The sequence below is a fragment of the Rattus norvegicus genome, chromosome 1 (genome assembly GCF_036323735.1).
Source record: "Rattus norvegicus strain BN/NHsdMcwi chromosome 1, GRCr8, whole genome shotgun sequence".
In the NCBI taxonomy this organism is placed as follows: Eukaryota; Metazoa; Chordata; class Mammalia; order Rodentia; family Muridae; genus Rattus; species Rattus norvegicus.
The window spans coordinates 198,431,497-198,457,457 of record NC_086019.1 but is presented as its reverse complement, the minus strand read 5'-3'; the positions used below and the strand labels follow the sequence as shown (position 1 = coordinate 198,457,457).

At 45.8% G+C, this 25,961-nt stretch overlaps 1 protein-coding gene and 1 long non-coding RNA gene across 2 annotated transcripts in view; one reads left to right on the top strand and one right to left on the bottom strand.

The window, feature by feature from the left end:
* Positions 1 to 10,886: 10,886 nt before the first annotated feature.
* On the bottom strand, positions 10,887 to 12,579 carry LOC134483951 (uncharacterized). The gene is made up of 2 exons (XR_010061156.1): positions 12,447 to 12,579; positions 10,887 to 11,260 (listed from the first exon to the last, which is right to left on the bottom strand). It is a non-coding gene; the product is annotated as an uncharacterized LOC134483951 (long non-coding RNA).
* Positions 12,580 to 13,777: 1,198 nt separating this feature from the next.
* Adam12 (ADAM metallopeptidase domain 12) overlaps positions 13,778 to 25,961 on the top strand; it is a 326,713-nt gene continuing 314,529 nt past the window's right edge. The window contains exon 1 of the mRNA NM_001427293.1: positions 13,778 to 14,087. Within this exon, the coding sequence (NP_001414222.1) occupies positions 13,997 to 14,087 (91 nt within the window). The 5' untranslated portion in view covers positions 13,778 to 13,996. The remainder of the gene's footprint in view (positions 14,088 to 25,961) is intronic.

The following is a 25,961-nucleotide window of genomic DNA, read 5'->3' as shown; positions in this document are numbered from 1 at the left end:
AATGCTTCCTCTGTTTCTTTATTAGCCCCATTTCGAAATAATGACTTGGTTCCCCGGTGTCCTGACCATCCAAGAGGATGCTTATTCAGATTCTCCCTGTCCTAATGGATTCATGAATGCAAACCATTCACACAGTGTGTTTCCAAGTTGTCATTGCTCCAATTGTTCCACTCTTGCCTAATGGGAGCTTAGTCATGTTAGCTTCTGGATCTTTCTGACCTGACTCTCGTGACCTTTGATGAACTTTTTTTCCTTTTAGTATGACAAGATATTGTAGGGTTTATGTATTGGTTGGTGTTCCCTAAAGGAACAGACATGATAGACTTTACACACACACACACTCACACACACACACACACACACACACACACACACACACACACACACACACACACACACAGGATTTTTAAAGACAGGAATCAGTTTGGATATTCCCACAATGGCCATCTCACACTGGAAAGGCCAAGAATCTATTGTCCTTCGGTCCACAAGGATGAATGTCTCTACAGTCCCTGGCATCCTAGAGGATTTTTGGAGAGCTGTTGATCTCCAGTCTGTGTTGGAATCTGTAAGAAACTGGATCTGCTGTTGTTGAGGGAGTGCCACAGCCACAGAGTAGATGAGCTTGCCTGCAAGAGTGGACACAAGCAGACGAAGGACAATGCTTTCCTTCTATGTCCCTTTTCCTGGTCTGCCACCTGAAGGTGTTCCCACATTTAGAGTGGGACATCCTCTTTCAAACAATCTAATCAGGAAAACCCCTCACAGGGTTCCCTCAGTGGCTTGGTTTTTTTTTTTTTTTTTTTTTTTTTTATTAACTTGAGTATTTCTTATATACATTTCGAGTGTTATTCCCTTTCCCGGTTTCCGGGCAAACATCCCCCTCCCCCCTCCCCTTCCTTATGGGTGTTCCCCTCCCAACCCTCCCCCCATTGCTGCCCTCCCCCCATATTCTAGTTCACTGGGCAAGACCCAGGGCTTCCCCTTCCACTGGTGCTCTTACTAGGATATTCATTGCTACCTATGGGGTCAGAGTCCAGGGTCAGTCCATGTATAGTCTTTAGGTAGTGGCTTAGTCCCTGGAAGCTCTGGTTGCTTGACATTGTTGTACTTTTGGGGTCTCGAGCACCTTCAAGCTCTTCCAGTTCTTTCTCTGATTCCTTCAACGGGGGACCTATTCTCAGTTCAGTGGTTTGCTGCTGGCATTCGCCTCTGTATTTGCTGTATTCTGGCTGTGTCTCTCAGGAGCGATCTACATCCGGCTCCTGTCGGTCTGCACTTCTTTGCTTCATCCATCTTGTCTGATTGGGTGGCTGTATATGTATGGGCCACATGTGGGGCAGGCTTTGAATGGGTGTTCCTTCAGTCTCTGTTTTAATCTTTGCCTCTCCCTTCCCTGCCAAGGGTATTCTTTTTCCTCATTTAAAGAAGGAGTGAAGCATTCACATTTTGATCATCCGTCTTGAGTTTCATACCTAGGCATCTAGGGTAATTCAAGCATTTGGGCTAATAGCCACTTATCAATGAGTGCATACCATATATGTCTTTCTGTGATTGGGTTAGCTCACTCAGGATGATATTTTCCAGTTCCAACCATTTGCCTACGAATTTCATAAACTCGTTGTTTTTGATAGCTGAGTAATATTCCATTGTGTAGATGTACCACATTTTCTGTATCCATTCCTCTGTTGAAGGGCATCTGGGTTCTTTCCAGTTTCTGGCTATTATAAATAAGGCTGCGATGAACATAGTGGAGCACGTGTCTCTTTTATATGTTGGGGCATCTTTTGGGTACATGCCCAAGAGAGGTATAGCTGGATCCTCAGGCAGTTCAATGTCCAATTTTCTGAGGAGACTCCAGACTGATTTCCAGAATGGTTTTACCAGTCTGCAATCCCACCAACAATGGAGGAGTGTTCCTCTTTCTCCACATCCTCGCCAGCATCTGCTGTCACTTGAGTTTTTGATCTTAGCCATTCTGACTGGTGTGAGGTGGAATCTCAGGGTTGTTTTGATTTGCATTTCCCTTATGACTAAAGATGTTGAACATTTCTTTAGGTTTTTCTCAGCCATTCGGCATTCCTCAGCTGTGAATTCTTTGTTTAGCTCTGAACCCCATTTTTTAATAGGGTTATTTGTTTCCCTGCGGTCTAACTTCTTGAGTTCTTTGTATATTTTGGATATAAGGCCTCTATCTGTTGTAGGATTGGTAAAGATCTTTTCCCAATCTGTTGGTTGCCGTTTTGTCCTAACCACAGTGTCCTTTGCCTTATAGAAGCTTTGCAGTTTTATGAGATCCCATTTGTTGATTCTTGATCTTAGAGCACAAGCCATTGGTGTTTTGTTCAGGAAATTTTTTCCAGTGCCCATGTGTTCCAGATGCTTCCCTAGTTTTTCTTCTATTAGTTTGAGTGTGTCTGGTTTGATGTGGAGGTCCTTGATCCACTTGGACTTAAGCTTTGTACAGGGTGATAAGCATGGATCGATCTGCATTCTTCTACATGTTGCCCTCCAGTTGAACCAGCACCATTTGCTGAAAATGCTATCTTTTTTCCATTGGATGGTTTTGGCTCCTTTGTCAAAAATCAAGTGACCATAGGTGTGTGGGTTCATTTCTGGGTCTTCAATTCTATTCCATTGGTCTATCTGTCTGTCTCTGTACCAATACCATGCAGTTTTTATCACTATTGCTCTGTAATACTGCTTGAGTTCAGGGATAGTGATTCCCCTTGAAGTCCTTTTATTGTTGAGGATAGCTTTGTGGACTCCAGACACAGTCAAGCTGACAACCAAGATCGGCCATGGCTCTAAGTGCTTCTTGGGCCACCTCTGGCATCAGTAGGCTCTTCAAGGGGCTGTGACAGCACTTCAGGGAAAATGGTGTATAGAGACCACAATGCAGGCCCTAGAAACATTTCCTATGGGTGGGATGTCTTATGCTTCTAGAACCTTTAGTGTAAAAGCTGAAATGTGAGTCATTTTATTCTCAAATAAGATATGTTGACTCTGTCTATGTGAATGCTCTCAGCTGAAATGGGTGTTTTTCTGGAGTTTATCAATCTTAAATCTCAGACCACCACACTAAACATACAGGCAGCCACAAGACAATTAAAAATGCTCACGTGGTTGGTTTGTTTTTGTATGTTCTCTCTCTCTCTCTCTCTCTCTCTCTCTCTCTCTCTCTCTCTCTCTCTCTCGGATATCTTCCTAAATATGCATAATCAAATTCATGCTTCAAAGTCCCCAGGATCAGATGGGATAATTCTCTCTTTGAACTTACACAGCTAATCAATCAATAACCAAGTTTATTTATTTCATTTTGCTTTTGACTTCTAGGGCTGATTTTTTTAAAAAGTTTATATTTACTTTGCTATTAAATAAAAATACATTTGTGTTGAGACCAGAGTGATGGCTCAGCTGTTAAGAACCTTGACCATTGTTTCCTGAGGATCCAAGTTAGCTTCTCAGCCTCAACATGATGCTTACAATTGTCTGTAACTCTCGTTTCTGATTTCTTTGGCCTTTTATACATACGGTGCACATACATACACATAGGCACACATTCATACACATAAAGTAAAAATAAAAGTCTTGAAAGAAAATATTTTGTGACTGAAACACTAGACCTACATATTGAGTGTATTTGGAGAAGGCCAACACTCCACCCCTTTCCTCTCAGTCCTGACTATCTCTCTTCCGTGGAATAACAAAAAATAAGCATAGTTTATCCTCATTTGCTTTTTGTCACAGAAAATGTAACCAAAAACTTGTCAGAAATACTTAAGAATTATGAATGGTCCTTTCAAAATAGAATAGTGCAATTCTGTGCTCATGTTCATATACTCTAACCATGATTTATTGGATAAATAGTGGCATATTTCATGTACACAATCTTTTTTCTTCCTAGCTTTTGAGAATGTTTAATAATAAGTTTTTATTCCCGATTTCAATCCTACTTTTGGATCTTCTTGATTAAGATGTGTGTGTGTCCCAGAATACAGCAAATACATAGGTGAATGCCAGCAGCAATCCACTGAACTGAGAACGGGACCCCCGGTTGAAGGAATCAGAGAAAGGACTGGAAGAGCTTGAAGGGGCTCGAGACCTTATATGAACAACAATGCTAAACAACCAGAGCTTCCAGGGACTAAGCCACTACCCAAAGACTATACATGGACTGACCCTGGGCTCCAACCTCATAGGTAGCAATGAATAGCCTAGCAAGAGCACCAGTGGAAGGGGAAGCCCTTGGTCCTGCCAAGACTGAACCCCCATTGAACATGATTGTTGGGGGGAGGGTGGTAATGGGGGGAGGATGGGGAGGGGAATACTCATATAGATGAGGAGGGGGAGGGGTTAGGGGGGATGTTGGCTGGGAAACTGGGAAGGAGAATAACAATCAAAATGTAAATAAGGGGGTTGGGGATTTAGCTCAGTGGTAGAGCACTTGCCTAGGAAGCTCAAGGCCCTGGGTTCGGTCCCCAGCTCCGAAAAAAAAAAAAAAAAGAAAAAAAAAAGAGAGAAATGTAAATAAGAAATACTCAAGTTAATAAAGATAAAAAAAAGATGTGTGTGTGTGTGTGTGTGTGTGTGTGTTTGTGTGTGTGTGTGTGTGTGTGTTGGCCCTAGGGTAACCTTGGGTGTCATTTCTCAGGAACCCTCTATCATTGGAACTTGCCAAAAAGTTTAGTCTGGTTGCTCAGGGGACTTCAGGGAACCTTTTGTCTCTGATTCCCAGTGTCTATAAGTGTATAGCCCCCAGGACTATAAGCATATCCCACAGGATGATCCAGGCCTCAAGTACAAGTTTCAGCAGAGCAGGTGGGCTCTGGGGATGGAACTCGGGTCTTTGTGCTTGCAAGACCAGCACTTTACTGAGACAAGTTCTCAGTCCCTAGCGCTTTGAATTAGGCATGTTCACCCTAAAGTCCTGGTGGGTGACTGGGCAACACTGCTGTACTGTCTGTCCAGCCTGCAGTCAATGATACACGATGTGGCTCTTGATCTCTGTTGTGTAGATACTCAGAACTTGTAGGAGAACTCGTTTTCTTCTTCCTTTCCCATCTATCTCTTAGAACAACATCTGAGTTAAGAGAAGTCATATAAAGAAGGCTCATGTCTGTAACCCCAGCATTTAGGAAGCTGTGGCAAGACGATTGTTGTGAGCCCAGGCAGTCTGGACTACAGAGAGAGACCCCCATCTCAAAAACATAACAAAACAAAGAAGTCATAGAGAGGTGCAGGAAGCTTTGAGTCTGCCACCTGGTTTCTCCTGTTGTCTATACCTAAAATGACACGGTACATTTGTTAAAAAGCAAACCAACATTACTACATCATTATCAGCTAGACTTCAGATTTCATTTCTGTTTCGTATTTTCCACTGACGTCCTGTTCTGGGATCTCATCATGAACGTGACATTGCCTTCTGTGTCCCTCCATTCTGAGCTGATCGATGTTAAAGAGCGCGTCTGTTTTCTAAGAGGGAGGAGAAAGAACAGGAGAACAAGCAGTGATCTCTCATGGGACGAGCCAGGTTCAAGTGTGATTTTCAGTAGGACCCACTTCTATTTGGAGGAGTTTGGTCCAGGGAAAGTAAGATGGTAGGATTAGGGACCGAGGAGATGGTCAGTTAGTAAGGTTCTTGCTGAAACAGTTATGAGGACTCAAGTTAGACTCTCAGCACCCGAGTTAAAAAAAAAAAACATGTTGGTATATGCCTGTAATCCCAGAGCTGGGGAGGCAGAGACAGGACGATCTTTAGGGCCTACAGAGCCCCAGATCCCAAAGAGAGACCTTCTTTCAAAACAAGGTAGGTGAGGCCTGGGGAATAACAACGCTTATAATTATCCTCAGATCTACACAAGCTCACAAGCACACACACACACACACACACACACACACACACACACACACACACACACACACAGAGCATTCTCCAGTGAGGCACATTTGGGTTTAGGCACCATTTTCAGCTTTTATTTACTGACTGGGGGTCTGGAATACCTTGATACTATCGAGTCTTAGGATTTCATCTGCAACATTGGAACACAAGCCACATCTTTGCCTCTCAGAGCAAATAGATATGCTTATTAATAACATATGCAAAGTGTTTTGGGCGATGATAAATACTTATTAAGTGATAATTGCCATTATCATGGCATTATTGTTGGGGAGGCTTTTAACTAGTACTTGGGAAATGGATGTCTGGCCATTTGCTGTCCAGAGCATAAATCTCTCTTGTAAAACAGATATGTAATTTTCAGTCCATGGGATAACAGTTCAGACAGTCAGCCTCTGGCTAAAGCGTCCCTAAGCAGAAACACAGGAGCTGCCTGGCTTCTGTTTGCAAAGGAGGCTTCTACCAACATTGGCATTATCCCGCAGGAACATTTTAGAAAATAAACAGTTAATAAGTCTATCTATTTCTCTTTCCCTATCTCTCTCCCCCATCCCCTCTCTGTCTCTCTGTCTCTCTGTTTTCTGTCTCTCTCTATGTGCTTGTACACACACACACACACACACACACACACACACACACACACACACACACACAAATTCATGTGCACAAATATGTGTGCACAATTTTGACCATTAATAATTTTGAGGTATTCCTGACAAGTTCTTGGTTATATTTTCTGGGATAAAAACCAAATGCCCCATTGTTGTAACGTTGGTGCAGCTCTGATTTCTTCTGTTTGTCCGGGGATGCTGTGTGAGTTTCCTCCTCCACTTCTCTACTCCCTTACTCCCCCTCCCTGCACCCTCCCCCCACTTTTTTTTTTGCTAAGATACAAGAGAGTTCTGTGTCACTCTCAAAAACAGGACTTAAAAGTAGGTCAGGAAAAAGGGCCATAAAAATAGGTCAACTGCCATAAAATGGAGAAGCCGGAAGCAGGGTTCAGTTATGTGTGCTTCCTGTTTAGACTCCAGAGGCCTGTTCTGAGAAGGGCCAAAGGGCCACTTTGTGGGTCAGGTGACACCAGGTGCCCTAGGTTCGGATCCTGGTCACATGTGCTTTCTGCCCCAGGGATGGTAGGACCAAGCGGCTGCTGATATAACAGTGAGAGGGAGTCTGGAGTGTGGCTTCTGCTGGGCTGAATAAGCGTCCCCTTTCAGGCTCCAGACAGGTGAGTAAGCTGCTGGGTTTGCACAGCAAAACCACACTATTGAATCATGCTGTTGGCATTTCAGCCCAGTGGGATTGGATGTGGACTCCGGCTCTCACACCAGCCCCCACCTAGGGTGATCCACGCCTCATTCCGGGTGATGGAAAAGCGCCCACGCAGCTTAAGACGCAGGGATGGCAGTTACCTTCCTTTAACGGTCTCTTCTTTAATGACGTCACTGCTTCCTGCCCACTGCAGATCATTTTTCCATAAGGCGCACAGCTCTCTCTACATCTCATCCCTAAGAGACACAGGATTTTCCTTATGGCGGAGGATTCTGATTTCTCAACACTAGATTTTGTAAGATGTCTTGGCATCTTACCAGGCGGAAGGGCCTGTCTAATATATGAGGCTATGACTTTTAAAAAAAATTCAAATTTGATTTTGTCTCTGAGACTCTGCCATGTGACTTTCCGAGTTATTACCAACACACATTTCTGGTTTCAAATTATTCTGACTCAGGCTCTCTTCTAATTTTTCCATTGTTGGCAATATCCTCAAGTAACCACAATCTTACCCATTGTCTGATTACTAGAACGAAACGTGGTTGGAGATTGTTTGGAGCCTTCAGAGAGTTTCATTTTGTTTTAAAAATATTACCAGAAGTAATGGAGTTAGTTAAAAAAAAAATCAGGGGGTTTAGAATATAAAACACACACAGATTGCCACTCGATGGAAATCAGGTCTAACTTGATTTGCGATGGTAATGGGCCCTAACTGGAATAATTAGGATGGCTATTGGGACAGTGACTTGGGAGGGATGAAATATTGTCCACTTATCTTCTTGGACCACGGCAATAGATATACTTCCAGAGAGCCCCCCCCTGTTCAATTTGGATCAGAAAATTATACAGAACATTTGTAAAGATTCATGAAGAAACATGGAGTTACAGTGACTCAAACAAGCGTACAACTAGAAACTGACGTCCTTCTCTGTGTCAGCTCTGTGTGAGGCATGGTCCTATAATACAGTGATCCAGACAGGTGCTGACACACGTCCTGTGTGGCAGACAGGTGTGCAAAGTCCTGATGACCGTGGTTAGTGGGCAGCCTCAGGTGAACAGGGACATGGAACAGGGGACAGAAAAAGGAAGTCTTCATCAGCTCAGAGCATAGAAAGACGTCCCAGAGAAACTGGTACTGCCTAGGGCCTGGGAGGGTAGCCTTGAGTGGGTGTATGGGAAACCATCGTATGGTCAATGTTTTAGAGATGTGAGTGGCCTTGTGGAATGAAAGGCTGTGGTAGGGTGGAAGAAACCAGCTGGGCTGTTTGCTAATCCCAGAGAATGTATGTGCTCTCCGAGAGAGGTCTGAGCTAATTCTGAAGGCAGCAAGGACCCTGAAACTCTGCCAGCTCTTCATTGGCATTGGAAGTGGTAGAGCCATGGTATAGGGTCCTGCTACATCTGCAGTTGGCAGAGATGGTTATTTATTTCAAGATCCCACACTGGAATGTTAGAGGAAGAACACTTGGCCAATAGAACCTCTGGCTATCTTGTCTGTCTGTCTGCCTGCCTGCGTGCCTGCCTGCCTGTCTGAGACTAGCATCAAATTCATAAAAATCTCCTATCTCAGCCTCCTGAATGCTAGTACTATGGACAAGAATTGCAACACTGGGTGTCTTGTCTGCCTGAGTTTGTGTAAGGGTTAATGGGAGGAAGGCGCCCCAGATAAGCATGTCTAGCAGAATGCAGAATGGAGAGAAACCAGAAACAAAGCCAGGCAGGGGACAATCTGAGGGCCATCCAGAGAAACAGTGTCCCTAGATCTATCTGTGTTGCTTTCCACTTTCCACTTCCAAAGTGGAAACTAGGCTACAGAGGAGTTAGTGGTCTCCACTTCAGAGATCCCAGCATACAACAAGGCAGTCCCCAGCCTCCATTAGCCTTGCACAGACACTTCTAGGAGCTCTGGGACCATATTTGGCCTTCTTGTTTGAGAGAAATCAGGACTCTGGAGCAGGCCCAGAGGACAGCAACAAACCTGATTGAGAAGCTTAAGAACAGGACTCAAGAGGCACGTTAAAGAAATTGGGGGTTGATTTGCCTAAAACAGTTAAGGGCGGAGTGGGAACTGAATCAAGGCATGGGATGGAGGCCTGCGTCCAGTTATTTTCTAGTTTCAAGAGCAGAAAATGAGAAGCAATCCTTCTAATTTGCCACCAGATAGATGAGGTGAGGAAAGAATTTCATCCCGTGCATAAGGCTTGGTCTTCGCTGCAGTTACTGCAAAGGAGATCCCACCTCTTCCCCCACAAGAAAACCGTCTGGTGACCCTAATTTATTCCCAAAACACTTTCAAGTTTTCCTTAGCCCCGATAGTCTCCATCTCTCCTGGTCTTCAGGAGCTTGTAGAACTTGAGGTACATAGGAACCCATATTCAATGCTCAGAACAAGGCAGGTGCCCTTGGAGGAAACACAGTCAGAAGTCCTGGGAGCTACAAACCAATACAGACACGGGTATTTGCTTCTGTAGATGTGTGCTTGTTATTGTGGTATAACCCGTTACCACCTACCCCTTCTTCCCGAAAAAGAAAAAAAAATTGTTGGTGCAAAACAAAAGTTATTATCTCAGGTTGCATTATGTATGTTAGGAATTTGAAGGTAGCTTAGCTGAGGCTGGACTTTGGGTCTTTCCTAAGGTTGTGCTTAAATACCTGTCTGGAGCCACTGTCACCTGAAGGCTTGACAGAGCCTTGAAGAGCCATTTTCTGACTACTTCCTTCATATCACACTCAGCTCCTGGTTCCTGACCTCAGTCCTTCTCCATGATGCTGCTTGGGCATCCTCACAGAGGTGGGACAGGATTCCCTCAGACTGAGTGACTTGAATTAAGGACTTGGGACTCACACACTTCAGTCGAGCATGTCATCAAGGCCAAATGGCTGTTCTACTCACCATGAATTAAGGAATGAGTTTCACTGAACCCTTGGATCATTCATGTAAGTCAATCTTTTTTTTTTGTAGAAATCCCATGTGTTTTCTACTCCCTCCCTTCCCTCCACCAGCTGCTGCAATGGGAGTTTCAAGGCTTTCTCAGCACTAACATTCCTCCCATGTGAAGACTCCATGGGGCAGTCCAACGGGAAGGTAACATACACAAACTGGGTGCCTTTCCTTCTGCCTACTTTGACTAAGCCTCCATGAGTGTCCCTCCATCCTCATCTTCCTTAAGTATTGAATCTGTATGGTAGTTGACTCTGGAAGGTTGGAGGAGACTGGGGTGGGGGGCCAGGGAGCAGGATTCTATGGAGGTGAAGCCCTGGGTTCTAGAAAGGAGAAACTCTTAAGACAAGAAACACAGGAAAATGGATGGCATTTACTCCAGGCTGAGAGGGAGCAGGAATTTCAGTTTAAGAGATGGAATTAACAAGATTTCCAAGAATCTCCATCGTGGGGCCATTGTGTTTGTTTACTTTTGCAGCAAGCCCTGGGAACTGTGCTGGGAGAGAGAAAAGCTGTTTTGTGAGCTGTCTCAAGTTCCATCAATAGGTCAAGCTGCCCACACTGGAGAGGCTGCCTGCAAAATCTCAGCCGAGGAAAATTTGCCTCTGTGTTTCCTCTGCTCGTACTCAATGGGAATAGAGCTAAACACAAGCTTGGGTAAGAAATAAGTGCCCCCCTGTTCATTGTGAATGCCCAGGCTGTTACACAAAAATAGCACACAGGAAACAGTACTGCAAAGGTCAATTCTTCTAGAAAGGAAGGGACAAGCAGCCATCTATCTGAAATTTTAATGAGCAGATCCTGGCCTCTGACCTCACACCATTACCTAACAATCCAGTATTGAATGCCATGTCGGCTTTCATTTCCTGTGAACGAGGAGGCAGAATTCCCATCCAAAGGCAGACCATCTGCCGGACGCCAGCTTTGCTCTCTGCCTAGCTGCCTGCGGTTGACGGACGTGAAGTTTTTATGGAGTGGTAGCTAGGCCCAAGCTTCACAGCCACAGCGAATCGGAAGGCTGGGAAGACAGGGCTCCTGGCTGGTGTTTTCTTTCTTTTTTTCTGCAAGTGGCTGTTTGGTTTCATTCAGTCAAACACCAAAGATAGTCTTGGGGCACATTTGGCCTCTTGAAGACAGCTTTGCAATTTCTACGCTTAAAAAAAATAAGTTTATTATTATTATTTTGTACAGTAAAGAGCAGTAGCTGAGTAATAAATATGGAAGAGAAGCGGATATTAAGAGAGCATAGAAAGCCCTAGAATGTATGAATAAACCATTTCTTTATCCGTGGTTTGGGCTAACAGCTATGCCCATCCTAAAGCCATTCTGTCCTGGTGACCTCGAAGGAAATCATTCCCAAGCCTTTTGCTTTTCGTCTCTCTCACACATCTCTCTCAGCAGTCTTGGAATTAACTAAGCTCAGAACTCTCTGAGCTTGTCCTTTTGGACCTCTCTCCCCCAGCAGAGCCCGGATACAGAATCCCCAACATCTTTACTGAGCACCCTGGAGGAGCACGTGGGTGGGAAGACCCTGCACCAGGGCCTCAGTTCAGTTCCTCCTTAGAGGCGTGACTTAGCAGACGCTAAGAGGCCAGGTTTCATCTCAGGGTCAAACATACACTGCTCCTAAGACAGGTCTGAAGCTGGGCTCGTGACTGTATGGCTATTGGAAAGCCACTTAGCTCCTCTGTGTGCTGTATTTTGTTTGTCTATACATTAAAGGGAAATGATGTAGGTGATAGCCTTTATCACACATCACGTGAAGACCATATGTCATACATTATAATGTGATAAGCAAGCAAACCTGGCTGCTGTTGACTGGGTTATCGGGCACACACTGCCCAATCATGGCGGTTTACTGGCTTGTTCTCTAAGACTGAAAAGCCTGCCCGTTGTGGGTGGTGGCACAAGGAAGACAGAAGTAGGCACGTCCTGGTGAGTTTAAAGTCAGTGTGGTCTGCACAGTGGGTTCTAGGACAACAGTGGGGCTACATAGAGAGACCCTGCCCAGAAAAGAACAAAAAGATAGACGAGCCTTTGAAGGTGAGAGACATTTCTCTACAGCTTGATTTCTCAAGCCCCTAATGGAACATTGTTAATTCTGATTGACTAAACACCAGGACGATGTACAAGCAAGGGTGGCTACCAGCTGGGATGACTTCAAAGGGTACCTGTTCTGACTCTAGTATGAAGCCTCTCACTTTTAAGGTCCTATGTCATTCTTTTGAAGTGAGAGACTGCTGCAGACCACTGCTGGTGAGAGGCAGCTGGTAAGGCTACTTTCCAGGGAGGTGGTCAAGAACCCAGCCTTCCCCAATCCCACTCTCCTCTTACCGTGGACCTATTCCAGAAGAGGGCAAGTCGTAGGATCAGAACAGAATCTCTGTTCAGCCGCAGTGTTATCAACTGAGGCTTTGAAAACTGCCAGGTCCAAGATGGGTTCTGAATTCATTGGCCTGGATGGAGGTCTTGAACCCTTACAAGTTCTAAGAAATTCCCATGTTAGGGACCACAGTGGCTGTTATTCTCCAGATGTGTTGCTGCTCTGTCTGTCTGGCCCCTGCTGCTTCTTACTTGGTTCTAAGGAACCCAGAGTCCTTTTAGGAAATCTGAGGGGTTGATGAGGAGAAGGCAGAGAGAGGACACAACTACAACCCTGAGATGAGGCCCTCCATTCTCTTACTGGTGCTTGCCTAGCTGTGCTCCTGAAGAACAGCTCATTCCACAGATGTAGGAGAATGCCTGGCAACTGATACTTCTCTCCAGTCAGGCCTTGCCCACCATCTTTTTTTGTTGTTGAGGCAGAACCTCACTTTGTAGTCCAGATTGGCCCAGAACTCACTGTGTAGCCCCTTGTTAGCCTCAAACTTGCAGTAACTCTCCTGTCTCGGCCCATCAAATGTTAGGATTAAGAGCACTAATCAACAAGCCAGGCTGCAATTTGCATCTCTAACCAGCCAAGCATAAGACTGGTGAAGTTTGGAATGTATCTGGACCCTTTTCCTGGGTCTAGACAACTGAAAGGAAACTTTGGCCAATCTATCAGTCTCAAAAACAGAGCACCACACCAAAAAACGCTGTGCCCAAGTGTCTGCTACTATAAATGCAATCTTATTCCTTAGGTGTGAGGTACTAGTTTGGTGGTTTGGGACGCGGCAGCCACAGGCTGCCTGGTTGTGGACCACATCCCAGACCTGTTCCTCAGGTCCCGCCGATACCCAGCTAGCCAGCAGCTAGCAGCCCAGTCATCCTTTCCAGCCTCAGTCTGGAAAGCTGGACCCCGGCGCCGCGTGTGCTCTTGGCTGCCGGCGCCCAGGGCCCCGTGGCCACATCATCCTGAGGCTGGGAAGTGTGCGTTCTCGCGCCTTTGCGCCACGAAGCCGGGTCTACGCGGCGTCCCACACAAGGGGTCTGGGGGCATCCTGCATCTAGCCACCCCGGAGAGTGGATAGGACCCGGGCGGTGGGGGACCCCAGAGCGGTCTCTAGGACCCGCGGGACGCCGCAGGCGGGCGGGGTGCGGGGGAGACGCTAATTTGTTCCGTGGTAATGAGAACGGCGACTGCTGGCCGCGGATCCATTGCACAGACCCGCCCTCAGATCGCTGGTCCCCGGCGCCAACTCGGACAGGCTGCTCATTTATTGCAACGGTCAAGGGCGGCTCGTGCCAGAGTAGCGCGCGCGCGCACGCACACACTCGGGGAGGGGAGAAAGTTTTTTTTTGAAAAATGAAAGGCTAGACTTGCTGCTCCGCGACCCGGGCGCTGCGCGAGGGGGTCGTGGCAGACTCGGGGCAGTAGGACGTCCACCGGCTCGGCGCCCGCGTGGGATGCTGCAGCGCTGGTCGCGGGGCCCCTGAAGCAGCTGCACGCCAGGCCGGCGACAATGGCAGAGCGCCCGGCGCGGCGCGCGCCCCCCGCCCGCGCCCTCCTGCTGGCCCTGGCTGGGGCCCTGCTGGCGCCCCGTGCAGCCCGAGGTAAGTCACCCGCACAGGCGGCTGCCTGCGCGTCCCATCTCAGCCACCTCGCGACAAGCCGGGGTCTCCGCAAGTGCCACAGCGGCAAGGAGAGGAGACGCACCAGGGCGCATCTGAGGAACCCCTCCTCCATCCCCGCTCAGGCTCCCGGCGCTCCGACACTGGTTACCCCTGCCAGGTGCCCACTCCGGGGGTTGGGGTGGCACAGGGGAAGAAGACGTTTTGCTCGCGGACCTTGAAGCTGCTAGTGTCTGAATGAAAAGGCATAGCCTCGCCTCTTGGAGTGACATTTGCTCCTAAGGCTCTTAGTGTCTTGACAGTTACACGTGTCTCCTGGGAGGGTGTGCGTGGGGTCGTTTTACTGATCCAGTGGGGTAGTGAGTTCCTTCACCAGCTTCGGAGTCAACTCCCCACGAAGTTTCCTTTCCACCCCCCACTCTGACACAGCCGGGAGACGCAGAGGACGCGCCCCGCCCCCATCACAGGTGTACCCGCGGCGCTCTTTACTCTTTTTTTGTTTCATCTGGAGATTTCTGGCTTCCCTCCCTAATTGTCAGTAAGGATCAAACTTTAACAGAACTCCTCTCTTGCTCATCGTTAGCAAATAAGGGCTTACACCAAGACCTTGTGTAGCACGAGAACCCACTTCAGAGTTTAACGAAAGTGTATACATTAAAGGAGTTTTTACAGACTTGTATTTTCCGGAGTTGAATCTTCCTAAAGCCGGGGCACCTGTGGACCCTGTTCCTATAATGAGAACTCACAGCAGGTGCCTTTTTAAAATTCCGGAGCTTCCCCGGTCACCCTCGCTGCCGGCCCCCTTTAGCCACTAGGGGCGCTGTTCACCAATGAATGATTCGCCCTGACCTCCAACTCTCATTTCCGTGATTCTAGGTAATCAGGCGTTTAGTTTCCGACAACTAGCTAGCCCTCCTTCATCAACTGTTTCCAACAAGAAACATTTTATTTCTTAATTGTCACTGTCACCCTCGACCCTCCAGCATGTCTTACCATAACGTAACCAAATTCTAGCTCCCATAAATACCGACACAGCAAAATAGATCAACCTGGCAAATTGGTGATTGAATTAGACGGTTGCACATCAGTGAAAAAGGCTACAACACCGAAGCCTATTTAGCGAACTCTGGGACCTGCAGATGAAAACCGCAGTCTAAGGTGTTTTTGAGAGAGTTCTGTACAAACTGATTCCTTGGAAGGTTGTTCAGCAAGTGCACTTAGAAACATGTAAACCTGTGAGGTTCAAAGTATGCCTGAGTTGGCCGTGAACTTGGCATATGCTCCACACACACAAACAGAAGTCCGGGCACAGCTGATATATTTTAGAGGTCATTGTTTATTAAATAAAGCTAATAGCGGGGAGTTCCTTCACTGGGAGGGAGGCTGTAGCCTCTGTAGACAGAGTCTTGCCTTAGGATGGGGGAGACATCTTCAGCAAAGCAGGCTAGCATGCTTGTAGTGGTTTAAGTATTGTCTAATATTAATATTAATATTCCAAGTCCATGGTGTGTTTACACTTAGATTCTCAGTCCATTCCCCAAGTCTCGTCATCGAGGATGTTTAAAGCACACGAAGCATTTGCTCATTTTGGCAGATGATGGGAATCATTACTTGTCGAGGGCTGAGTATATCTTGAGTTTGACTGTAGCCTCGTTCATTGCTCCGAGCTCCAGCACGGCTCAGCACAAACAAGTCTGAAACAGAGTCCCAGATCCCAAGCCCCGCACCCCCAGCAATCTCCCCTGCTGCAAGAACGACATCTGTTGCTTCCTCCGGATGCCTCTTGCTGACACTTAATCCCCGAGTCTCCCTTTCACAACATGGGTATATTCCGATCTCCCCAGCTCCTTCCTTCTGTTTCAGTGCACCTTCCCAACCAGGCTGCCATCAGCATGTCCCTCAGCAGAAGTTCACTTGTATCCCAGCAGCTCGTGAGTTGTACACGTGGTGTTCTTCTTGTCTTCACATGGTGTTCTCTCCAGCCCAGCAGCCAGTGTGGTTGCTGTCCATCCTCAACCAGACCCTGGGAATTGCCTTTCCCAGAACTCTCCTGTTACTCTCTGTTCATGGATGTGTATGAGGGTTTATGGGTGTGCAGAAGCAGGTAGAGGACAGGTGACAATCTCTAGTGTCATTCCTTAGGTCCCACCCACCTTTTATAAACAGCCAGAGATGGTCACTGGCTGGAATTCATCAAGTACATGTGGCTGGCTGACTGGTAAGCCCTGGGGAGCTACCCATTTCTCTGCCTCTTAGCCTTGGGATTATAAGTGTGTACCCCGCCAAGCCTGACTTTTTGTGTGAATTTTTTGGGAAATTGAACTCAGGTCCTCATGTTTCCACAGCAAGCAATTTCTAGATTGAGCGAGCTCCCTGGCCCCTCAGACTGGTTCTTCTTTAGGAACGTGACTGCCTCAGCAATTACTTCAGGAGCCTGGAAAGTTCTCTCACATCCTGTATGGCCTCACGTCTGAGCAAATAACGTTTTCTTTCTTCCTTTCTTTCTTAGTTTTTGTGTTTTTATGATATGCACATTCCAGAAACTTCTGAGAAAGAGTATCTGGGTGATTCACATTTTGAAAAGTATTTTATGTGTATGGGTATTTTGCTTGTGTGTGTGTCTACCCTACGAGCCTGCATGCCTTACGCCTGTGGAGGCCAAAAGAGGGAACAAGATCCCCTGGAACTGGATTCTAGAGATGAATCCTAGAATCTAGAATCTAGAGAGTGCTCCTGTAGATGCCTGGTACTGAGCCTGAATCTACTAGAACAGTTAGTGATCTTAACCACTGAGCCATCTCTCCAGCCCAAGATAGTTCTTGGATGACTTGCGAATGCACGAAGGCTGCCTTTAGTTACAAACAACAGGAAACACAATCGTGGCAGAGTTTTTGTTGTTGTCCTTGTGTTTTTTGTTTTGTGTGTGTTTTTTTAACATGGAAAGCCACTGTGAAGTGAACTGTGTAGGAGTGATTTCACAGGTGTTGCAGGCCAGTGATCTAGTCAGGGATACTCATCCTCTGCATGAGTCAGTCAGGAACACCACACACATCCTCCGTGCATCTGAGTCAGTCAGGAACATTGCACTTCCTCAGCATCTGTCATCCTTAGATGCTGATGTCCACTCTTACCTTTTCGGCCTTGTCTCACGCTGGCTGATGCACCCCTATTCTCTTACCTGCATTCTAGGCAGCAGTGGAACTAAAAAGGCAAAGGCTGAAGGCCTACAATTCCCTCTTTTTTTTTTAAAGGAAAATAATATTTTTATAAGCATTTAGCAGATCTCATTGACAGCTTATGACCCAGGACATGGTTAGCTGCACAGGACTCTGGAAGACATGTGTAGCTGTGCACACAGGCTCCTCAAAAAAGAAAAAATAAGCCAGAGTTTAATAGGAAAGCTTGTGTCAGCTGTACCCTTCATACACATGCATGCACACACGCACATGCATGTGCACACACACACACACACAGAGGTGGGTGTCTATGTGTATAAAATCATACTTAACATGCAAACATTTCATCCCTTCCATTGTCATTTGGCTCTATTTGGCTTCTATTCTTTCCTTGTGGAAACATTTTTTTCATTTTTTTGGAGGAACTGAGGCTAAGTAATCTAAAGAAGCTGAGCACATTTCTCCCCATAGAAATGACGCTCTCCCTCCCTTCTTCCTTCCCACTCCTTCTGTCCCCCTTCCCTCCTCCTTTTCTGCTCTCTTCCTCTCCCTTTCTCCCACTCCTCTCTCGTTCACACTCATTTATGTGCATGCATCAGTGCGCACGTGAGCAAACACACACACCCCTGTGTGTACGGATAAGATACAGTACCTATATGTGTGCATATACCTGTATATATATGCATGCATGGTCAGCATTCTAGTCTTTCTGTCCTTGCATGTTCCCCATTCCATCTTCGATTGCTAGTTTGTTAGGAGTCACGTGTCCTTTGTATTCAATAAGGAATTTCCTTATTGTCTCTCTGCCCACTGCTGCCTGGGAACATGAGAAATTAGCAGCATACTCATTGTTCATCTTTTAAATATACTTTCTTTCTGAAAGTTCCCATCTTCTCTTTGTAACTGTAATCTTTATGTTTTCTGTAAATGTGCGTTAGCAGCGGTCTTTTCAGTGATCACATTGGGCACTCAGTGTAACTGTCAGGTTGAATTTTCATGCGAACTCTTCACTTTACTCTCTTACACTGTTTCTTCAGCTGCTGCTTCGTCTTCCCGGTCATTTTCCACCTCTACACTTTATTCTGTTTGTGGGGCATTTCCTTATATTTTCTAGCCCCTCCATTCACTTTGAAGATGTGTTTACTGCCCTTTTACAAATTGTCGTCTTCTCACTATACTGGCCATGTCTACTTGTCATGTGTAGAAAGTTTCTGTTAGCTCTGAATACATTATTGGTTCATAGATACTTGCTCACCTCAGGGTCACTGTGAAATTTGAGATTCTTTTGCCCCTCTAGTAGAATCTCTGACTTTGTTCAAACATCCTATTTCTGGTTCACTGTTGCCACTTAATCCTGGGATTCTGAGCTGGTTGGAAGTTCTATGTGCTTCCACAGGTAAACTTGCCAACAGGGGAAGACATTTGATTGAGGTTATCTCCATAGATCATTGTTTCTAACATGTGTATTGTTTTCCTTTGGGCTGGTCAGGTTTTTGTTTTGTTTTGTTTTCTTTTTCCAAAAAGGAATTCTCCTGTCTCCTACTGAGGATTTTAGCCCAGCCCCAGGTCTGAGAGCCCTGGGTGTTCAACAGAACAGGGCTAAAGAGGAGATCATGGCCTCATGGCCTTGTTTTTACTTAGTCTTTCTGTTTTCAATTCAGTACTTTGTGACCTTTCCTCTATGTGATCTGGCAGGGGGTGAAGTGTTCTTGAGCTCAGCAGTTCCCTGCTGAGGTGCCTCCTGGATTCATTCTTGTGTCCTGGGATTGGGGAGACAGGCAGCCACCATCCCAGCTTTGCAAGAAACTTAGTGCTTCGAATTCCCATTTCCCAGAGCCATGGTACCATGGCATTCTTCTTTTCCATGGAGCTAGCACTCCTGTGCACCCCCTCTTTCCTCCCAACCTATCTCTCTCCCTTCCTCCCTCTCTCCTTTCTTCCCTCCCTCTCTCCCTTCCTCCCCCTCTCTTCTTTTCTCTCTGGAGTGGTACTGTAGATGTATATTCACTCCTTTCCTATTACTATGGTAAAACACTATGACCAAGGCAACATATAGAAGAAATAGCTCACTGGGGCTCGTAGTCCTAGCAGATTAGAATCTATGATGGTGGAGCAAAGGCACCAGGCATGGTGGCAGGATCAGGACGCTGGGGGCTTACATCTTGAACTACAAGCATGATGCAGAGACAGCAAACTAGAAATGGCGGGAGCCTTTAAACTCTTAAATCCTACCCCCAGTAACATATATCCCCCAGCAAGGCCTCACCTCCTTGGCCAACACAACAGCTCCACCAACTGGGGGGCCCAATGCCCAAGACTACAGGGATGGTTTTCATTCAACTCAGGGCAGAACAGGACCCAGGGCAGCACACTCTTACCCTGAGCTGTGCCTACAGCCTGGCCCCCTTTTCTTACTATTGTTTGTTACTCTTTCTTTCCTCTGGGTTTCCTTGTTGTTGTTGTCCTTGTCGTCGTTGTTAGAAAAGCCAGTGCTTCACTGTGGTTTCAAGAGGGGACACGGGTAAGCACCTGTGACTCTGCCGTGCCAACTGGAAGCCAGCCATGCCTTTCTTACAACAATTGACATTTTCTTCTCCCACCGTCACTTGGCTCCTTCTCTTCCTTCCTTGTGGAAACAAACATTAAAGCCATTTTAAAATGTTTTAAAACTTTGTTTTCAAAAAAAAATCTACGAAAACTCAAAGTGAACATATACCTAATTAGACAAATGTTGCAGCTGTGGGAATTGCGCACACAAAAATATTTTCAAGGACGGAAGCGCCATCGTCTAAAGAAGCTAAGTAGATTTCTTCCTGCCCTAAATGGTGCTGTAATGAGCTCATTATAGTTGCAAAAATATTTTTTTTATAAGAGTGTATTCCGGGAGCCCCTTAAAGCTCTGTTGTTCCTGCCGTGTCTCTGATTTCCAAAGATAGTTTCCAGAAGCATTTCTGAATGTGTTGGGAGGCACACACAGGCAGCCCCACAGCCCTCAGCCTGCACCCCACACAGCAGCATTAGATAACTTTGGATATCAGGACCGTGAGGTGAGGGAGACACAATCTAAATAAAGTTTGGGGGAGCTTATTTCTGTGTCCCACGTAGCTGTTTTATTAGACTTGTGCAGCTAGTAGTTTAGCAAAGCCAGAGTTTTCGTGTCGGCATGCAGATACCAGAAATCACTGAGTGTACTATAGCCAGGCACAGTGCCAAGATCTCAAGCAGGGCTAGGGAGAGAGTCCTGCAGCCTGTCCTGTTCCCGCCTCTTCCCACAGCACAGGGCACCAGGACTTGGGAGGATGCCACAGATGCAAGGCCATCTCCATGCCATTTCATGAGGGGAAGTAGGCCATGCCCCAGCCCTGGTACACATCCCGTAATCTGTGTACTCCACCTTTGGCATAAGACAATGCTCATGGCAGTTGGAAGTCATCTGATTTTAGACGGAATTGGCAATGCAGGCCAGATAGACTGCTTTCCAACTCAAATGTGTGCGCAAGTCCTGTGCTTCCTGAACAGACTGCTGTTTCCACCTTCCTACTTTCTGCAAGTCATTTTTCATTCTGTTTCCTTGGACTTTATTTAATGTTCAATATGCCTTTCCTTCAATTGACAGGTGAGGAGGAGAAGCTGAATAATTCTCACACACACACACACACACACACACACACACACACACACTTGATTCTTTAAGCTTTTATGCCATCCCAAGGCTATACATTAAGAGCTCAACTTCCTGGCAGCTGTTTTAAAATTTGGTCAGCCTCCTTAGGTACCTGGGCCTTCTGCCTTCTGCCGCTGATGCTTTGGCTTTCAGAGCCCTTTATGTGGCCTGCTGTGGATGCTGGCATCCCTGGGCATGGCTCCCTGAGTAGAGTGCGGTAAGCACCGTCCTGCATGTGAACACAAAACTTTCCTATGTCATTTGACATTCAAGCCAGGAGATGATTTCGGCTGTGTGTGTGTGTGGGGGGGGGGCGGCGGCGAGGAGGAGCAGTCTGTGTTCACTCCAGCTGGGATGTGATCTGAGAACCTGATTTTACTTGTTTGTTTTGAATCCTTAATATCCAGGTAATATTCTTGGAGCTTGCATCAGGATTTTGAACCTGTCTCATTTATATTTATATATGTATATGTATATGTATACACACACACACACACACACACACACACACACACACACACACACACAGAGAGAGAGAGAGAGAGAGAGAGACAGAGAGACAGAGAGAGACACCTTTGTACCTGAATCTGTGTCATATGAGTACAGGTTCCCTTGGAGACCAGAAGAGGGTGTCTGATTTCTGATGTGAGCTGCCCAGTCTGGGTGCTAGCAATGGAACCCTCTTCTTTTAACCACTGAGCCATCTCTCCAGCCAGCCTGTGTTTTAAAGGTCTGTTCTCTGGTTAATGGAACAGATATACCCCTGAAATGAGATTACCAAGTATGCTAGTGACTCCAGATGACTCTATGACAGAGTGCCTGACAACAACTTGAAGGAGGAGGAGCTTATTCAGCTCATGGCTCCGAGGGAACATCATGCAGGAAGGTATGGGTGGCATAAACTTGGGGCATAAAAAAATCATATCTTAGTGAATTCAGACAACAAAGAGTTAGGTTGACTTGTGAGTCTTGAGATCCATCCCTCCAGTCCTGTCGGCCAGTTAGGACCCATATCAAAGGCTCAGTACCTCCCCAGACTGCCACAGCCTAAGCATTCAAACACAGGAAGCACTTGGATACTTCACATTCAAACCGTAGCAGCAAGTAAACTTTTCAACCTACTATAGCTTTCTTCAGTCAATTTCAGTATAATCTGGTACAGTAAGAAAAGGATTATTGAAAAAGAATTTAAGGTTGGAAAAAGGACCCAGAATAAGTCACATATTTTTATTTCTTACCCTCTAGATTTTATTATACATGATTCAGAACATCTAAACTTTAAAGGTCTAAAATATTAAAGATATGTGTGTAACCACACACCTGTTCTCCACCCATTCAGCCTTCTTCCTTTCCGAGTAGTTGATGGATCTTAAATATACATTTCTCTTAATTAGTTTCTGATGTAATTTTGGATTTAAATGTTAGGCTTAATGGTACCTTACTGCAGACTGCAACATTTGCAACCTTCAGGGTTTTGTTTCTGTGTTTTTTTTTTCTTTTTTAATTTTTAAATTAATGTGTTTTTAAGATTTATTCATGCTGGCATTTATACTTGGTTCTTTCTTTTTAATTGAACGACTAGGCTTTAAATTTGTGCTCGCCTCTGTTGGCAAATACCTGCATTCTCCAGCTTTTTACATCGCAGTGGTGGATCCCCTGTCTCTTTATGTGTAAGCGTGAGCTCTGGGGGACCTATTATGAGTGAATTGCGAGTTGTAGAGCACGTTCATTTTCCACTTTAATATACTTTGTTAAATTGCTTTTCAAATTGGCTCCACAAAGGGAAAAAAAATTCCTACTTGGAGGGTTTTGATAACACAAAATTAGGCATATTTGCTATTTTGTAGCTTTTACATCTTGACAAGCTGGTTGTGGAACATTTTCACCTCTTGACTGACATTTTCACCACCTCGAGAGAACCTCGGACCCGTTTTGTCTGTGCCTTTTCTCTCAGAAGGTCATTGTTATTTATCTCTTTTCATTCTTTCATATTATTTATTTTTCTTCATTCATATCACATAGCAAGTAAGGTGACAGGAAACTTAAGAAATGACCTGAAAACATGAAAACAAACATAAACTGAAAATTATGCACAATTCTTGTCTCCCCCTCCCCCCCCAGAACAATCACTTGTCCAACAATTTCTGTGGTTTTACTGCAGAGCGGGAGAATTGGAGTCAGGTGTTGCTTTCATTTCTTCTGTCCTTCCTTTTTCGGAGGTGGGAGTAACTGATGAGTTTTTACTGAGGTCACTGACAGAATATAGGGGTGACTTACAAGAGCCAGGATGACTCAAAAGTGCAACATCACTAACGCCCACCCCTGCCACTCCTGCCAGCTCAGGAGAGCAGCAGCTTCAGACCTCCAGCTCGATGGTCCCCAGCCTCTCCCAAAAGCTAAATTTGTTTTCTGGGGCTCAGTTCTGCTGGCCACAGAGCTCCTCTTCGAGCTGTCCGCCCTGCCGCAAAGCTGAGGAAGGACTTCTGAGAATCTTCTAAGTTTCTGCTCTCTCAGGCCCCTGGCCCTTTGTTTACTTGTTGAATTGAGAGCTTCCTACCACACCCACAGAGGGAATATATCAACTGTGAGGATGCTACTGTGTACCCATCTTACCCTTCTCTGGCATTGAGCATCCCTCCCTTCCTTTCTCCTTTTAAATAGTGCTTTTAGTAATTCCTTAAGAATTTTATATAATATATTTTGGTTATATTTATCTCCCTCTCCCAAATACTCTCAGATCCACCCTTACCTACCCAACTTTGAGTTTTCCGCCTCCGCCTCCGCCTCCGCCTCCGCCTCCGCCTCCGCCTCCGCCTCCGCCTCCGCCTCCGCCTCCGCCTCCGCCTCCGCCTCCGCCTCCGCCTCCGCCTCCGCCTCCGCCTCCGCCTCCGCCTCCGCCTCTTCTTAAAAAGTCCCTAATTACCTTGGATGTGTGGGGCCTGCCTTGGTCAACCTACCAGAATCTTAGCACCTTATTCTGATAACCTTCTCCACAGTGTTCCCTGAGCCTTGGAGGGAATGATATAGATGTCCATTTCTAGCTAAGCATCAGGCCATGGTTGCCACAGCAACAGATACCTGTTCTCAGGAGCTTCTGCAGTGGTTATGGGTTTCCATTATACACTATCCATTACAAAAAGAAGTTTCTTCTTATGAGGCTGATAGCAGCAGTAATCTGTGATGGGAGAGGAGCAGCCATTCATGTATCTGGTGCGTGCGTGCGTGCGTGTGTGAGTGCGTCTGTGCACGCATGCTTCTTACTCTGGTCAACACAGAGACATCCCGGGGCTCTTTCACGGTTTCCAGGGAAGTCTTTTAAGTTTCCAGGTTGGCAAGAAGTCTTGTTGCTTTGATAATGTTCCTGGAAGAAGGACATCATTAGAGATACACATCTCTGTTATATTATACATATATCACATATGTCTCACATATATCACACAGAGATATGTGATAAAGTCAGCTAGCTGGACTCCCCTGAAAATCCTACCCCATAGGAAACCTCTTAGGGCTTGGAGAACTGAGATGGCTGGAGTCCCAAACCTCAGGCAAAATATAAAATTAAAAAAACCCCAACTCTTTTCCTAAGAATTGTATAAATGTATACAATAAATACCCTCATCCTCCCCGATTTTCTCATCCAACTTCCCTCCAACACATTTCCCTACCAATTTGATGTCTTTTGTTTTTCTTGATACCCCACTAGATCCAGTTAGTGCTGCCTGATTGTGCCTAGGTGTGGGATCATTCACTGGAGCATGCGAATCCTCCAGAAAGAGTGGCCCTCAATACCCTCAGAGCTCCCAACTGCCGGTAGTTCCTCAGTCAGGGCTAGGGCCCAGGGATCATCTGCCACATCTTCTCTGGTTCTCTGGCTGCCTTGGTCTTAGTAACCATAGGCGCTTGTGTGCTCATGAGTGCACTAACCATATAGGTTCAGAAGACTGCCTCTCACAGCCCTCCTCCCCATCTGCCAAGTCCTACATGTTTTCTGTTTCCTCTTCCATTCAGACAGATGGTATAATCCTTTCTTCCTTGGTTGTCTTCTCTATGAAGTGGTGTGTCTACTTGTGCCTATGTCCGGAAGATGCCACAAAGGAGTGTAAAGTATCCAGCCCATACTAAGTTCTTAGAAGACTAAGTCTCTCCCATTCTCTTTTTTCCTTTCCTTTCAAAATACCTTGATTGTTTTAGTGTTTTTGTACAGCTATTAGAATCTTGCTGAAGGCCTTCGTAACTTCGCATCCCAAGATCTCAATTAATTTGGCAGAGAAGGAGCATTCTTATGACCTCAAGGCTGTGATCATAAACATAAGCGTTTCTACATACTTGTTCTCTTTGCTGGTATTCAGGATGCTTTAAATGACTTTCTCCTGAGAGTCTTTACAGAGTTTTACAGGAGCTCTGTCTTGATGCTCCAAGCACTTTTAGTTGTTAATAGTTTAGATCTCTTAACTCTTGTTTGTTTTGTTTATAGTTTTTTTTTATTTATGTGTCCTTGAACGTATCTCGCCACATGAGTGCAGGGTACCCACAGAGGGTAGAAGAGACCTTGGATCCATGGAGCATGGAGCCTGATGTGGATGCTTGGAACTTCTGGAAGAGTCGCAAACACTCCTAATTGCTGAACCATCTCTCTAGCCTCGAGATCTTTAATACAGAAAACAAACAACAAAGAAGTAGACGTCTACTAATACCTGTGTCTGTGGCTCAGTTTCTACTACTAGCTCTGGCTATTCCTGTTTTATTGTGAATAGACCTTTCTTATTGCTCTGATGTTTCCTTTAACTTATTGTTGGGGTATTGGTTTTGAACTCGGTGATCTTGCTTAATGTTTATTAACATTAGTAGAATGTGTATTCTATAGAATCCCTCTGGGAATTATCACAATTCTTCCTGTTATTCCCCTTTCTCCTCAGATAGGTCAGTGCCTCCTCCATTGCAGGGTAAATAGGAACAGGCAGCACACATCCCTTCCCCTCCCCCTCCTCTTCTTCCTCCCTCTTCTTCTCCCCTTCT